Below are 16,778 nucleotides of genomic sequence, written 5' to 3'. Positions count from 1 at the left end.
TTTCCCACCAACATTCAGATCCAGGCACGCTGACAATCCCGTTGGAAAAGTTCTCGGAAGTGGCACGCATGTCTACTTACACTAAAACAAAGCTTTATAAACACCATAGTCAACTTTATTTTCCATACACATATTCTGCTTTCAGCATATTGGTACAGTCATTTCAAGATTTAGAGAATTGTATACACCACTCTTCATGCTACCACAACCTTAAAGTGCCGGCTGAATTTTCGACTTCTGTTGAAGCCCAAAATAATAGCTTATATGTATATATCAAATATATACGTATGTGCATCTAGGAAATTGCCACGTTTTACTAAAATAACCTAGCAAAAGCGATGCAAAATACTTGGATCTGCAATCTGAGCATGAAACCATGGATTGAATCCATCTGCTGGCAGCAGAGAAGCAACACACTCTGACAAGCAGGTGTTACTCAGAAATTGCCAGTCTCAAAATAATTCACCGTTTACCACTCTGGCAGGGAAATCAAGTATTGTGAGAGCAAAGGTACAACACAAAAGACCAAGACAACCAAAACCAAAGCACACGGTCCAACTCAGCAGCATTAAATTACACTCTTAAAAAAAGACAACTTGGTTCAAGAGCCTATTTGCAATACAAAAATCAGTTTTGTCAGATTCAGGTAAAGCTTATCTTTGGTCACAGTGAGGACAAGAATAAGTGAACGTACAGGTATTTCTCAAACATCAAAACTCTATAGAAATCTCCCTTTCCTGAATATATAGCTATTGTGAGTTTCTTAAACATCAGTGTTGACTGTCTCCTTTGTGCATGTGAATTATTGAAGGTGCTTTCCCTACAACATAGATACAGGCTCAGTGCACAAAGAGATTAAATATTAAAGAAGCTTTAGTAAACACTTGCCACAGCAGACAGAAACTTTGTGTGCCGTCAGTAGCTCTCTGCAGACCTGGCAGTTCTTGCGCTGTCCCACAGTTGGAAATCAGGGTTTACTAGCTGCAAAAGGTTTTTACCAAGATGGACCAAAGAGGTTGAAAGAGCAAGAGGCTTCTTTCATCCTATCAACATGAACCTGATGGGAATGAAGCAGAATACAGCCACAAATGACTAGCTTCTATTTTGGTACAGTTTAGATATGGAACACAGAACTGCAAAAGGTATGGCATTAACAAAGAAAGCATCTTCAAACAAGGCAGATGCTCTTATTCCTTTGGAAGTCATTTTCTTCACTATATATATTCGCTTCAGCTTTATGATCAGCATTCCTCATACTAGAAATTTTGTGCTCTTACACTATTCAACTGTTGTTTGGGAGAGCAATAATTAGGAGGTTAAAAGCAGCTTAATTCTATCAAAACAGACCAGTTTTATACCTTCACTTGCATTCCCAGATCACAGCTTTTCAGTGACCCTGTTAACCCACAAAAGCTGTCCAAAGGAACTGCAGGAATCTCTAACAAGCTGTGTTCTTACTAACTCTTAGAGAGCTCTCAAAGTACTCTTGAGCCTCACATGGACCCATGCTGAAACATTGTGTAATTTCTTTTACGTGCACAGAATCAAAGCTGAGACAAACTGCAGGCAGTGAAATTCCAGCCTCCTGCCCTCATTTCACAATTGAGCGCAGAACAAAAGGGAAAACAGTCAAACAAAACAGCACGGGATGCATTTCCTTTAGCAGACTGTTGGCTTTTCCGAGTCGTGAAAGTTCTCCAGGACTGAACCTTATCTTAGTGAATAAAAGACATTAAAGACATCATGCTAGCGCAAAGCTATTTAACATACATTAGCAGTCAACTTCTCCGTACTGATGTTAAACAAATTAATTTACTAGAAGAATCAGATGTTCTTCTCATATTATGTTAGTTTATTAGTGAGATCAGGTACTACCTTTACATTCAGAAGGAATAGGAAATTCAGACTGATTCACAAGAACAAGCTGCTAATGAAGAAAGACAACAGCCATATGCCAAGTTCCCAATAGAAATCTGTTAAGAGCTTGGTATTCATTTTCCCCTAGCACATACAGTCCCTTTCGACATAGCATTCACACCTTTAATTATGGTTTTAGGTTTAGCATTATCCGAGATAAGCTGTATGCAACTAGAAATTTTCTTGTATAAAAAGTTAAAGAACAGAAATAAAGTTTCATAGATGTCTTCTTTACTCAAAATAATCACATTTCTCATGTGGACACGCATCAGCCCTACTCAATTCTATGGTCCTCAGAACACTTACTTTCTCTAAAATCGTACAACAGCTTCAAGTAATTCTGCAACTCATCTTCAGACTCACGGCACATTATTCTGTCGTGAATTGTTTTTTTTAATTTTTGAAATAAAGAAACTATGAATTCATTTGTTTTTCTTCCTTTTAAAGAGGCAGATCAGGGAGGCTGGGAAAAGGAGAAGGGCAGGAAAGGTGGCAACAGAGATGGAATTAAGAGATTATACAGACTGATAGCCAGTACGACTTTTTCTTCTTCCAATGATGTAAGATATAAAGACAAGAATGATAAGGAAGCCAAGCACCATGCCCACTGCGATGGGAATAAGAAAGTTCAGGTCAGAATCAGCAAAGCATTCTTCGGCTGCAGAAAGAAGAAAAACAAAAAAAGCAAGGGAGAATACATTAGTAAAGGAAATCAAGCATTAGAAACCAAAGCAAGCAAGGAGCAAACAGACATTTTTGAGAACTTACACTGTATTAGATACAATAATGCATCTAAAGTCAAATCAGTATTGAGTAAAGAATTGATAGAAAGACTGATTTCTTTAAACATATATACTACACACATAATTTGTATTGGTAATATACTTCTTGTGATGTGTATGTTTACTGAAAATGACAAGAGACAGCCAAGATACATATGCCGAAAGCACTGAATGGAAAACACTGAAAGACTCTCTCTTTGGGTGGTTAACTTTATTTATTTGCAATCCAAATACAAGATAAGGGTTATCAGTTTCAGCTGAGAACTATGCAGACCTTACCGAAATCAACATAGGAGAAATAAAAAAAAAAGAGACAGCTGTAATGCTACAGTGGTTTTTAACATACAGGTTGTAAGATACGTGATGAACTCCTTGCCGATACAAACACTCATGCAGGGATCAGCAAACACCACTGGGAACTGATTTCAAACTCAGTGATACACCTTAGACATGGAGGCAGGGCTTGGCATTCCTCCCGTTTGTAAAGAGAGCAGAGCTCCACCTGCGTGGTGCCGAGATGAGATGTTTAGTAAGATACCATATGGTGTCTGTGTACTGCTTCAACACCGCAAGGGTGCTTGACTTACATGCTTTTAATAAAGCAGAGCTCCTTATAAAACTTTTTTGCTTGAGTTTATATTAGAACAGAGTTAAGCATCACGCACACATTCAGTGCTTTATCAAAAGTTAGCTACTGTTTTAAGTGAATATTTAAACCATTTGAACCTCTAACTGCATCAGCCTTAATCATGGGAAATTTACTGTCTTGATTTAGCTCACTACAGTCCAGTAGACGCTTGCCACCACCCCTTCACAAAAGGCTACACAAAGCCTTTGGCTAAGAGGAAAGAAAACAACACAGGGAGGTTCAGCACCTGAAAATACTAAACTCGGACAATCTGAATGCACCTACTGCCAAGCAGAGCAACACTTGGGAAGGAAAAAAAAGAGGAAAGGAAACATGTACCTTATGCAGTGAGCTATTTCAAAATATTCTGACTACTGACAAAGTATTTAAGCATCTTAAAAAGAGAACCGCGTTTGATGTTTAGTCACCTTTGTTCACTTAACATTAATGTACACAATTTAACTACTACATGCTGGATAATGGGTCATTAATACTAAACATAAATGAATTTGCTAAGGATGGGAGGTGCCCAAAAGACAGCTACAGAAATTCCCTTTCTCTCTTCTTTAAAGGAAGATCACTGCAATACACATCACACTATGGCACCGTTACGAGGAATTTCCAGGATAAAAAGAGTTTAAAGTTTCATACCAGGAACATTCCATTCTTTACCTCTCTCCAGTTTGCCACTGTTGTTGGCACACATCTATCCATATAGTGTTACTGTACAATGGTTACAAGCTTCAGAGAAGTGTCTTCAAATGCAGAACCTGGTAACTGTACAGCACAACAAGCAGACTCCACATTCAGGCCAGGAGGAACAGCTTTTTCGACATATTTGGTTGAATGCGTCTCCATTCAAAATAATCAGAAATTTTGGCCCCCAACATTTTTAGCCCCAGTATAAAAGGTATCTTCTGTTTTAATTCTGATCATGAGATGCAACCGATAGCCCAAATTTTTGTGTTTTTATTGGTATATGCTATACAAGAGAACACTGCAGTAAATTTAAAAATAAAATTTAAAAAAAGGCATTCATTGGCTGGAAAAGCTTCTTTTGCGTACTTTTAGCATGGCATCTTTAAGCTAGAAGATCAGAAATCTTTGTATCTTCGAGCACAATTTTAATATTTAGTAAAATGTATATAAGGCACAGACAATAGTAATCAAAACAAACCGCAGTCTATGATAGATTATACACATTAATATTCAACATCCACAAGCACACACAAGTTAAATGCCGTTTCCACAGACCAGAACACAACTATTTTTAGTCACGTAACACCACTGCACGTCTTCAATATTTTTAAATTAAAAGTGTAGTATTTTGGAAGAACTGAAATTAATTCACTGATTGATTATGAGCTAGAACATATTTTAAGTTGTTAGGTTCAAACATAAACCATGACAATACATTCTGTAACATTTCTTAACCAGGTTTGTTTTTAACAAACTGTTCACCTGACTTGACAAGCAAGCCATCTTTTTGAGTTCAGATTTTTATTTTTTTATTAATAAAAAGTTAAGCTTTCCCATTTTAAAACTACTCATATCCAGCATTACAGTGTTTCTTGTAACCAACAAATTAAGTCATTAAGTACTAGGACAACTAATCTTCCCAAAGCTGTTCCTACTGCTATAGGTACAATGAAGCTGTCTACCTCTGGGATGCAGTCTTCAGCTAAACAGAAAGAGGGCAAGTTTGAAAGAGAAATGCATTTAAATAGAAGTATTTAACACTAATCTCCCTGTAATTATTTAAAAGTCTTATGCCTTTCCCCAACAGGACATCAGACAGTTATCCACAAAACCCTGACCTCCCCCCATCCCCAAAATATGATAGCAATAGTTCTCACCAAACATCATAACTAACAGACTCGTCAGTCCATCATACACTTCCTTGAAAAGCATGTATCTGTGTATTACTGTAGATTTACCATTATTGTACACCACAGAATCCAGTCTTCCAGTGTCTAGATACTGCAAGTCTCCAGGAGAGACAACAATACTGGAGATAGAATTACAGTAAAACCAGTAACGCTTTGACAAAAAAAAAAAAAAAAAAAAAATCCAAAGTCTTTACACTTACTACAGGACAGCAGTAACTCCTGCTTGTTCCAAGTTTTGTTGCAGACTCTTGCAGACTGACTTGTACTGATAATTTGACAGAAATTTGATGCCTGTAGTCCCACTGTAGTTTAAATTCACTTTGACTGATTTACATCCTTATGGAACCCCACTGTTAAGCTCTTTAACGAGAGCCTATTGAAATGCTTCTGTTTTTCTTCACAGTACAAAAAGCTTCAGCTGACTTCAGCTTGCACTTCAGAAAGGTGCTAACATTATTTTGACTTTGTGTAGCAGATAATGATTATGTTAAAGCTACCTTCTTATGTAAGCAGTGCAGGCTAGAATCAAGAAGAACGGGTAAAGGATCAGACCACACTTTTTCCTCTCATCTTGTGAAGTCTATGGTCATATGACAGGCCAGAAAGAGGTATGATAAAGGGAAGGCTAGTGTCTCTCTTGATGCAGAATAGTATAGAGTAGTAGTGTTACCCAAAGAACTGTCAGCACAGACACGATCAACACAGCTTCTACCATAGAGGATGAAGCTACTAACCAATTCCCAGAGGGCTCCCTAATGCTTTCCCACTTTTGCTGAATGCAGAGACTGATTTTATTTTCCAGGACTGCTAGAAGAAACCAAACTGTTCGCAGCTATACACCAATTTAAGATGGCGAGCAAAATCAATCATAAAGCTATCTTGTCTGGATGAAGCTACAATTGACAAAAAAGTTTACAAGCAAATTTCTAATGATGACCAGATGTAGTGTCTCAATTGTCTTCTGCTAGTGGACTGTGTACCCAAGCACACTTCAGCATGTGCTGCAAAACAAAACATTAAGACACAGACAACAGAGGACGCTTCAAGAAGCGCCTTCACCAGCTATGTAACAGAATGTGGGATGTACACTAATTGAAGTTGACCTTACTCATTTAGTTTATTTTCTTTAAATAAAGACAGTACAAGATGTCTGTTTTCAAATCAGTTAAAAAATGTGAACAAGTTTCCTTAAGAAATAGAACAATCTTTATTATTTAGAGCACATGTTGAACAGGTTGACAGTTCCCTACGGAGCAATACATAGAGGAAAACTAGTGGTTTTATAACAACAGGCAGTCAGGTGAAACTTAGATGTTTTTTGAACCAGTTATCTGCATGTCAGTCTAGGAGTACGTTAATCTCTGAGCCAACATACTTGCAAATGAAGATTAAGTTGCAGGTTTTTGCAAAGATACTTCTACTATTGTTGAATTTTGGGAACAGTCTGCACTCATCTTCTATACTGTCACTTGGAAACCGTGCACAGTCCAAAAATTTACAGTCAGATGCATACAGTGTGGTAACTACTCCTTAACAGAAATGCATGTGTAGCTGGTGCCACTGAACATCAGTCACAAAAGTGCTAAAAATCTAGATGAACTTCTGCATTTGAGGATATATTAATATGAAAGTCATTAGATCCACTTTTTTTTTTAATTAAAATGGAAAGTCTTGAAGCCTATTTCAGGATTAAAATTATAGTAGTTCTCCACTTTCATTAAAATGAATTTCAGTAACTGATGCAAGATTCAAGCTGTAGACTACAAGCTCTAGTAAGCATTATCCACCCATACTTGCTTCCTTGGCAAGAGTAAACCGTTTTTACAAAAAAAAAAAAAAATTACTGAAAGAAGTGTATTTTATGATTTGTATACAAACATGCCACAGACATTTCTACAACCCTAGAAAACACTAATAAAACACTAAACCAGCTTTGATGGAGGTTAAACTCATTCTAAAGAGGGAAACAACGTTATGTTCATTAAATAACTAGTTTAGGCAGCTCATGGTATGACATATGCAAAAAAAGCCACACTTACCTAAAAGTCCAAAAGACCTTTTTTTTTTTTTTCCATGCAGTAAAAACTATGTATTACAGCACAAGTAGGCCAGAGAAAAGTTGTGCAGCAAGGGTTAGTCTCTACAGAGCTGCAGTTTAAGAACAGTCCAGTTGCACTGCATTTTAAGCTAGTTATCCTTTCCATACAGCAAGGAAAAACAGGTGTTGTGGGCCCATCTCAGACTTGTTTGGCTTCTGCATTCTTAACATTAATAAATGCTACATAGCAAACAATCAAACACAAACTACATTAAACATTCAGAATGCCAATGGCGGGCAGTTATAATGTGAATTTTGATTGGCAGAGAACCATTCAAGATGAAGATTTAGACAGCTCAAGCTGCAACAGCAGATACTGGCTCATTAAATGAAAGCATCTTTAAACAATAGTCATTCAAAGCAACAAGACAGACCAGTTCTGTGCAGAGTATGATATAAAGTTAAGTGCACTTTAAAGTTCTGGAATATTTAGAAAGGATATTCCCTTTAAACTGATGCCAGCAAAAAAGCTTGCATTAATTTAGCAGAACTCTGCCTCAGTTGAGTATTTTAGATGATTGCCAAGGTATAATAAGTGATGAAGAATTCAGTGCCTAACAGTAATTTTTTTTTTTTTTTTAATGCATTTGGAAACAGCACTGAAGTCTTCCTATATATCCACCATTTGGCAAGTATAGGTTACTCATTTTGTTTGTACAGCCAGGGTATAGGAATGATTCCTGAAACTACACCAAGGCAGGAGTAAACTACTCAAATTCTGGTAAAGCTAAGTTACTGCTGCCATTTCAAAAGATCACTTAATCACCAGCCTAAAGTTCAATTCTATGAAAAACGAAGTTGTTACTGGGCATTGTACAATCCTTGTTAAATACTATACGAGTCAACATAGTGACTAAATGCTGCCAGCTTAACCCACAATTATGACAACAACTAAGGAACGCAGAGGAGAAGCAAGTACAAATTCTATGCTATTCTGGGAGTTGCCCAATGCACATCAGTTTAGAATGTGTTCTTGTTTCAGGCTACAATTTGTAAAAAGCAGAAATAAATCCTCAACACTTCAGGGTTTTTGCAAGATAAAATCCTTAGCCTAGCAATTCTTCCAGTATTTGACATCTTCAAAACAGCTATGAAACCCGCGTCGTCGTCTTAGAGCAGGAAAGCTAAAAACGTAGTTCTGCTTCATCTGAGAGAAACATTCTCTCTTTGTTTCTGAACTCCAATTAGCTGTGGCTAGTAATTACTCTTAAGTTTTGGGTCTTTTTTTGGACTTCAGAACTTGCACTTGCTTTGTTTAGAGTGAAATCAGAACAGGAATCACATTTAGATTCACAAAGTTTGATATCCAGCATAGCTTTTTCTTCTGCCAATTATGTAAGCAACCACTATAATGGCAATCAAGCCAGCAAGTGCAGCACCAACTACAATTGGGATTAGAATGCTGTCATCATCCAGCGAACACTCCTGGGCTGTAGATGAGAAAAAGGTTGCAACAAGGAATAAATAAAGACAGAATACTTGCCATGTGTGGTATAAAAATCTGTTTTCCTTAATATGGTGTTAAAAAAAAAAAATCAAGTATTATTACATCTTTAAGAGAGAAAGAACTGCAGAGGTCTCATGGGTATATCTAGCATATAGTAAGCATTATAATCACTTGGAACGTTTGATAAACTATAGTAAGCTAACAATGTACAAGTTTTCATGTGCACAGGATCTGTACTAGACAAGACATTCTTCTACTTTTAAAGACAGAACCAGCCTTATTTCATTCTTAAGGCAAGTCTGGTGCTTTTACTCATTAAGAATAAAGTGACCTAGATTTGGTATCAAGAACCTATCCAGAATGGATACATGTTATAGAGAAATGAAATAACTATAATTAGAAGCAGCTAGCTGCAGTTTGAACAACAGAGTGAAATGGGACCCTAACACTTTAGAAGGTATTATGATAAATACTGTTTACCCTGCATACATTTGGGGAGTTAACTTACCTCTGCCTAAAAAAAGTTCAAAAATCTGCACCCAATCTATTTGTCTACAGATTAGTCTAGTCTAATAAGACTGTGCTGCAAGTATTATCATTAAGTACAAACACCAGGTTACACTAAAGATCGAGGTCATTTAAGCCATTCCAGTTCTCCCCAGACAAGACCAGGATAATGCAGTAAAACATTTTAGAATCTTTCTTTAGGTCTGGATATTCAAGACTGCTTCTGAAAGAAGCTCTGTCAGTTCATTTTTTCCCCCAACACTCCTATACCTTAGACTGACAGGCAAAAAGAAATGAAACACCTACCGGTATCACCAAAGTCCACTTCTACTAAAGTTTTGTCCCATTTTCTTATATATTTGAGCTACAAAAAGCTGTATGTCAAGATGATGTCAGATAACTTCTAACCTATTCTGCAAGGCAACACTTAAGTCCATCTTCAGTGTCTCTAGCTCCCTCAAGTTTTGTGAAGGAGAACCAACATACCCAGCAGACATTTTTTAAGTGAGAACAAAGCTTTCCTTGAACTTGAATGTGTGTGTCTCATAACTTCTCTTCATTCCATGTGTAAAAAACAAAACAAAACAACCCCCCCCCAAAAAACAAAAACAACAAAAAAACCACCTCCCAAAAACCACCAACCCCCCCCCAAACAAACAAACAAACCCACCAACCCCCCACCCCCAATAAAAAACAATGGAACAAGAGCTTCAAAAATAAAGCGCTTGTGCCGAACACTGGTGCTTTTTAGCTAGTAAGAATTTTGCAAGCATTGCAAGAATTAACAAAAAAAAAAAAAAAAAAAAAAGAACTCTTACCTGTAGAGAACTTATTTGCCTTCACAAGGAATGGCTGAATCCATAGATTAAAAGTATGTACTTGAAAATCTTCATTAATCTCAAGAGTTTGCTCTTTTCGGCACATGTAAGAACTACCAAGGTAAGCATCCCACTTGCTGAAATTGTTGTTATCTGCATTTGAAATGACTAAACAAAGGGGAGGGGGGAAAAAGAAAAAAAAAAAAAAAAAAGAGAGAGACGGGAATTTGTATGCCCACTTTCAATGCAAGAGAGTTGCCAATACAGTCATAAGACTAAGGAGCTGAATCTAGATGGGCCAACTATTCGACACTGACTACTTTGAAAAACAGGGTAGTCTGAAGCGTGATTGACCTGCTTAACCAAAAGTAGTCAGGCACTGAAGTTATTTGAGTACTTAGCAGTAACCTATCCTCCATACAGACATGACATTAGGCTTTCCTTGTACCTCCACTCATCCCAACATTGCAGAGTTGCGAGCATTCTAGCTTTAATGCCCTTTTAACTGCAGTAGCCGTGACAAGCAACTTCAAAAAAAACCCCAACAAACATACTTTTGATTTGGAAAAAAGCATGCTTTTGTTTTTGAAGGACTGATCTCTTTTCCCAGTGAGAATTAAGTAGAAGTGGTTGGAAGATACAGCAACATCTTCAATCAAAGAAGACAACAGCTGGTTTTGGAAAAACAAAAAGCTTCAGTTGGTACAACTGTTATTTCACACCTCAAAAAACTGTGTTACTGAAAACAGTTAAAGAGCCCTCTTAATTTATACACATTTATCACAGAATAAGAGACTCCATTAGCAGAAGATTCAGGAAAAGAGAATGATCCCCCACTGCTGTTTAAAGTAACTCTTATAGCCATTTCTGCTTATTACTTTTGTTCCTACCAACTTAAAGACTTAAAGTAGGAAGTAACAGTAAGCATGAACAGCATTGAAAAAGTCACAAGTATTTGATAAATACAGGCATTGAATAAAAGCTTACACTTGCTTTAAAGGCAGATACTATTTCTTACCAGAACCATTCAGACGGTTGAGCAGTGTAACATTCACCTCTTTCAGATAAAATTTTTGTACACTTGCACTTGCATTTTTCTGTTTAAGAAGCAAGAACCAACTGTCAGTGTGCAATTCCGCATTTTTAACTTTAATAACACATGCTTTACAAAGGCTAACACATTTACCACAGTCTTACATTTTCTGTAATTTTAACCCAATTCTCCATTTGTCTTGAGGCAGTCATCTAGCCAGTTCCACTTCCTACGTGGGAACAGCCTACCACCAGCAAGCGACAGAAGGATTTTACTATGAAGGATCATCATGCAATACTGTTAAAGTGGCAACTTAGTTTAAAATAAAAGAAGTTACTTACAACAACAAATGTGAAACTGATCAATGTGCTATTTCCATCATTCAGTTTCAGAGTAGCTGTTGTGTTACCACATGTACCATCTGCGCTAGTTGTCTTTGGATTGATGTTGATCAGAAGAGGCTGAAATACAGACAGAATCACATCAAAGACATTCAGCTGCCATTCGGAATCCATTGTTTCACTCAGTAGCAGTCTTAGGCTAGAAGAGCTTGTCATGAAGATGACAGCAGGAAGATTGAGCCTGGCTACTATCAAACCAAGGCTACTTGAGTTAAGTTTACATGCTGGTAATACTGAAGCAAACAAATTGCCCAGTGAAGCCTTATTTTGTTGACCTAATACAACAGGTTAGCTTTGGCTCCCTCTGTGGGGAAAGACAGTATCTGCAGGGACCAACAGCTTTAAAAGCTAGGAAAGTTCCAGGCTTTTAATGATGTTAGAGGTACTCCTAGTAACAAGTTACCCTGAATCCACATAAGGTTTTGAAGCTAGATATTATGCCACAAAACTATTCTGATGTCAGAGAGGTGCTACGTACGATACTTAGAAGCAGTTCTGGACAGCCAGCAGTGTACAAAGCAAATACCCTGCACTCACATTTCATACCAAATAACCACAGCAACCTTTCTACTCTTCTAAAATAGAAGAGAAGCACCTTGTCGCGGGAAACATTCAGCTGCAGCCCCACAGTAGCCAGAAAACAAGTTTTGTTTCCACTTTTGAGAGAATAGTTTCCTGTGTCTGGATTCTCCACAGGTTTGGGAGCAGTGGTTGGAGCAGGTGATAAAGTGGTGGTAGATGCAGTAGTTACATTGGCAATAGTAGGCGGAACAGTAGGTGCAGAAGTAGGTGTGTCAGCGCGACATCTAGACTCTGAAAAGATATTTTAACCACCGTTAAAACCACAGTGCTGAAATTTTATTAAAGCCTTATGACTTGGAGGTCAGTTAAATACAGATACCAATTTCTCTGTTGAAATCTAGGCTCCCTAGGACTCTGCTCAGCACCAAGTCAGAAGTCTCAAACTCAGCACTATGGCACAGTATTTCAAACAATTTATAGCTACCATTTATTCTCAGAAATTCTGTGAGGCCTGCAGTTTTAAATCCATGTAGCATATGCAGTACTACTTACCTCTCACACACAGAAGTGAAACACACGGACAAAGATAGCTAAGTGGTTACAGAAGTGTGGTATGTATTTGCTGTAGACAAAGTAAGCAACCCTATGTAGCAGGGTGATGTGCTCATCTCATTTTGAGTAGTTGAGATATGAGATGAGACAACAGGCTCTGAACTATTTAAATGAAAAAGCAGAGGCTACCACTGAAAATGGAAGGCAGTCTGTTAAAAAACTTGAAGCTCAAATGATCTCAGTCAGCAACAGTAGTTCTGGAGTGCTTATTTTTAATACCCCAATTACTGGAATACACACTTTATTAAACTACCACCTTGGCACAGGAACAATCTACATTACTATCTACTGTTAAATCCGTTCTACTAATCTATTTTCCAGGAACAAGGAGAGACATACTAAAGGATATTTACATGAGTATTATTCAACACAGCACATCTTAGAACTGGTGGATTTTTTTATTATGGGACTTTGCTCCCTGCACTGAGGTGCAATACAAAAAAAAGCTCATTCACAAATTGAAATGCTCACCTTTTTTACTGATTGTGCCATTCTGAACAAAAGCCTGCACAGTAACATTCCAGAAAATCTGCGTTACATTCTCTGCTTCAACAAAGTCAGTAGTATGACAGACGAAGACGTTATTCAGTTGAACTGGATGCATAATATCCTTTACAACAATAGTAATTGGTCCTACAAATAAGCACAAATATTTTAATGCCTGATGAACTACAAGAACGTTTATAGGTAGCATTATGTTTTATGTAATTCCATAAGACAAAGAGTAAGAAATAATTAAGTTTAACATTCCTAACCTCTCTTGAATGTTTTACCTATGTGTCCTGACCTGAAGCACTAAGTAATGCGGAGAAATAACCAAGCTTCCAAAACTATACAAGCCATTAGAAAGGTGAACCCTTTTACTTAAGTTTTTATTTAAGGAAAAAAAAAATCCTATTATTAGTAGGTATTAGTACACAGAATGCCTAACACTGTATTGCTTTGCTAGGTGGAAGGTCAAGTAGGGCACACTAAAATTAGTCTTCTGTATGCCTGCTGTCTACTAGCAGCACCTCACTGATCAAGGCTGTTCAAATAGTTAATCTTCCCCTTCTGCTCCGCTTAAAAGAATTACATGCTCTGTGAAGCTAACTAGTCTGTATTCTTATCCAGTAGGCAGGTATGATGAACAATAGTTAGGGAGTATATGGCATAGAACTCATTAGGTACATTACTAGTCCTTCTAACTTTGAAAAAGCCAACAAAGGTCAGGTACAGGAGATCTGACACTGATGGCCGAGATTGTTTTGTAATTAGGATTCTGCACTGAACATTACCTTTTCTTTTAGCATCGGGAAATACAGCAGTATCATTGGTGTTGTAGGTAAATGTGATGAAGTCCCCCTGGTAAGTTTCATTAGTTTTTGTAAAGTTAATGCTCCAAGAGTGACCTTCTCCAAACTGGACTGCCAGAAGCGCAGCTTGTGTGTCATTGCCACAGACGCTTCCATTGTGTGTCACACTGGATGACAAATGCAACGTTGTGTTTTTCTAGAAGAGAAGGGTAATTTTAAATGTTTTCACAAACAGCAGTTCTTCCCCATGACAACATTATAAACCTGTTTGAGTTAGATGGAACCTTGCACAAGGTTAGCGAGATTATTTTAGGTTATTCTACAAAATTATGCAAAAGGCTCCCTGGCATCTGAATTAGAAAGGAGCCATATCAGATTCAAGTCCAAAAGTACAAATCTAACTTGGCTGTAAATCTTGACTGGGCTGAGCTGCAATTTACATTTACTATTTGGGCTAAGAACATTACTACACTGATACACAAAAACCATCAAGCGTGACCAGTGTGCCATTTAAGTAAGTGCAATAGGGCACTGTCAGTTATTTGTATTATTAATTGAGAACTTCTGCTTTGTTTTAAAAAGAATATTTAGGAATATTCTTAACAACTGACTTAACAACAACAACAAAAGTAAAAAACCAAACACCCTAAGTAAAAGAGTACACTTAAACTTTTACCCCGGACAAAAACACAGCTCTCAACAAAAGTTACCTCCAAATACTTACATAATCACTACTGTTTGTTTCATATTTTATCAAGAATCTCATCATCCATTTCGCGTACAGGCACGTAGCATTAGAGGCATCCTTTACATCTACTTCCACTGCATAGGACTGGAAAAAGCCTATAACATATGATTATTAGCTATTAAGACATTGCTTTTACTTCATTTTCTAGAGCCACTTAAGAGGACAGCTCATTACAGAGTAGTAAATTATTTCAGGACTGGATTCAATTTGCCAGACACTGAAAGAGTAGCTAGATTTGTGAAAAGTATTAAAACTAGGAAGCACATTGTGAAGTTATTAAAACTAGATAAAAATTGAGAGAATTCATAGTCCGTTTACCTCACAAAGACTAATAATCTAAATGAAGGTTAGCTTTCTGGTGACAAACGGAGTAAACCGAAGTGCACAAACACAGCACTTAAAGAATGTACTGCTTGTAGACCAGGGTCTTCCTGTTATCTGTTTCATCAGTGGTATGACTCAAGCTGACCTCTAAGAGATGAGATCGGGGTGCCTTCATCGCATTTCTGCAATTTTTGGCTCAAAAGGCACGGATGTTGAAGTCCCTTTACGTTTTTTTGGGAACTTTTTATAGTTGTTGGATTGTTAACCCAGTGAATCTCAGCAGAGGCATTCCCCCCCCGGCCAGTTGTGACCGCTGACCCCCACAGCTCTGCCCGGCCGCTGCTGAGGAGGCCTGACGCGATCCACACCCGCAGCTCACCCACCGCCTGGAAGCCCCTCTCCGGCAGGCCGCTGGGCCCCTCGCTGAAACACACGCACCGCCCGCCCGCCTTGCACCCGTGCCTGGGAAAGGCGCCGGACCGGACCGGCTCTCCACCCCCCCCCGCCCCGGCCCGACGCGGCCATCCCGTCAGCGCCACCGGCAACGGGGTCCCGCTAGGCCAGCGCGACGCGCCTCGGCCCCCCGCTCCCCTTCTGCGGGTGACAGGGCGGCGGCGACGGCGGGGGGGGGGGGGGAGGCAGCAGCTCGGCGCCGCCTCCGCTCCGGGGGAAGCCGCCGCCGCCGCCGGGCTGAGGCGGCCCCGGCCCCGCGCGCGCCCGACCGTTGCCCGACGCCGCGTCACGTGCGCGACGGGGCGGCGGCGAGGGGGGGCGCCCGCGGAGACACCTGCCGCCGCCTCCTCCCCCCCCCCCCCCGCCTCCGCCCGTAGGCCCAGCGCCCACCCGCGGGCGTGGGGACGGCCGCCGCCCCGCTCACCGGAGGTGCCGATGAGGAGGAAGAGGAGGAAGGGGAGGCAGGAGGCGCGCGGCTCCATGCCGCCGGCGGCGGGCGCAGGGGCGCCCAGAAGCAGCGAGTAGCGAGCGGGAGAGGCGAGCGGGCCCGATAAAAACCTCGCCATCGGTCATGTGAGGGGAGGGGCGGCGCCGCCCGCGCGCCGCCAATCGCCGCGCCGGTGCTCGATTCGATGGCTCGCGGACAGGACGCTCGCCGCGTACCGCCTCGGGCGGGCGGTGGTTCGGTGGGGCTCCGGAGGCCCAGCGGGGCCTGGCGGGGGGAGCGGCGGCGTCCGCCTGCCCCTGACCTGCGCGGGCACTGCAGGGTTACGGGCGGCTTGCCCTGGCCCTCGGCAGCCTTTGCTGCCTCCACTGGGGCCGCTGTAGGTTGAGAAGAGAAAGCCGAGCAGAGGTATGCGTTCAAAGAAGTGTAGTATAGAGCCTTTCACTGCCAAAAATAAAGAATGAAGATATTCTCCGTGCTCACCATAAATAAAAAGGGGGAGAAATGGGCTAAATTGACCTCAATATTCAAGTGGGTGGTGCAGGAGCGGCAGAGCACTGCAGGGGTGACCGCGCGGGGTCAGGGGGTGGCAGGCCTGCCCTGGCGAAATGGCGGCCTGAGGTGTTCTGCCGGTGTCCCGCCCGGCTGACACGACTGTCGTCGTTGTCCGTCCTCCCGCGTCGGCCTGGGCTGACCGGGGATGGTCTCGGCCTCTCCGGGGGCCTGTGCCTCCGCCGTGGCTGGGCAGAAACCTTTCCTGTAACGGCCTCCGTGAAGCAGGGAGGGGGATGGCACCAGCACCGGGAACCGGGACGCTTTGCTGCGTTTTGGCTGATGCTGAAATGCAAAACATGGGGCA

At 40.4% G+C, this 16,778-nt stretch overlaps 1 protein-coding gene across 4 annotated transcripts; it reads right to left on the bottom strand.

Annotated features, from left to right (window-relative positions):
* Positions 1-93: 93 nt before the first annotated feature.
* On the bottom strand, positions 94-16,070 carry LAMP2 (lysosomal associated membrane protein 2). 4 transcript variants are annotated; one of them, XM_052813177.1, is made up of 9 exons: positions 15,899-16,070; positions 14,674-14,792; positions 13,932-14,145; positions 13,126-13,287; positions 12,116-12,333; positions 11,461-11,580; positions 11,105-11,183; positions 10,087-10,254; positions 94-2,575 (listed from the first exon to the last, which is right to left on the bottom strand). In XM_052813177.1, the coding sequence occupies exons 1-9, from the start codon at positions 16,038-16,040 to the stop codon at positions 2,433-2,435; spliced, it is 1,365 nt and encodes a 454-aa protein (XP_052669137.1). In that variant the 5' UTR covers positions 16,041-16,070; the 3' UTR covers positions 94-2,432. The 4 variants fall into 4 exon arrangements, with proteins under 4 accessions (XP_052669137.1, XP_052669139.1, XP_052669140.1 ...); XM_052813179.1 differs by lacking the exon at positions 15,899-16,070 and adding an exon at positions 15,108-15,284; XM_052813180.1 differs by lacking the exon at positions 15,899-16,070 and adding an exon at positions 15,016-15,036.
* Between the last annotated feature and the right edge of the window lie 708 nt (positions 16,071-16,778).

The sequence above is a fragment of the Harpia harpyja genome, chromosome 18 (assembly GCF_026419915.1).
Source record: "Harpia harpyja isolate bHarHar1 chromosome 18, bHarHar1 primary haplotype, whole genome shotgun sequence".
Taxonomy (NCBI): Eukaryota; Metazoa; Chordata; class Aves; order Accipitriformes; family Accipitridae; genus Harpia; species Harpia harpyja.
Note: the sequence above shows the minus strand (reverse complement) of the source record. Positions and strands in the feature narration are given on the sequence as shown.

What these genes read in the sequence shown, in the direction of transcription:
- LAMP2 (XM_052813177.1), bottom strand. Translation starts at nt 16,040, where the DNA reads ATGGCGAGGTTTTTATCGGGCCCGCTCGCCTCTCCCGCTCGCTACTCG. An exon ending in TGGCACAATCAGTAAAAAAG is followed by an intron (nt 12,334 to 13,125) that starts GTGAGCATTTCA and finishes ATATCTTTTCAG; the next exon opens with AGTCTAGATGTCGCGCTGAC. An exon ending in TCAGTTTCACATTTGTTGTT is followed by an intron (nt 11,184 to 11,460) that starts GTAAGTAACTTC and finishes CTTCTTAAACAG; the next exon opens with AAAAATGCAAGTGCAAGTGT.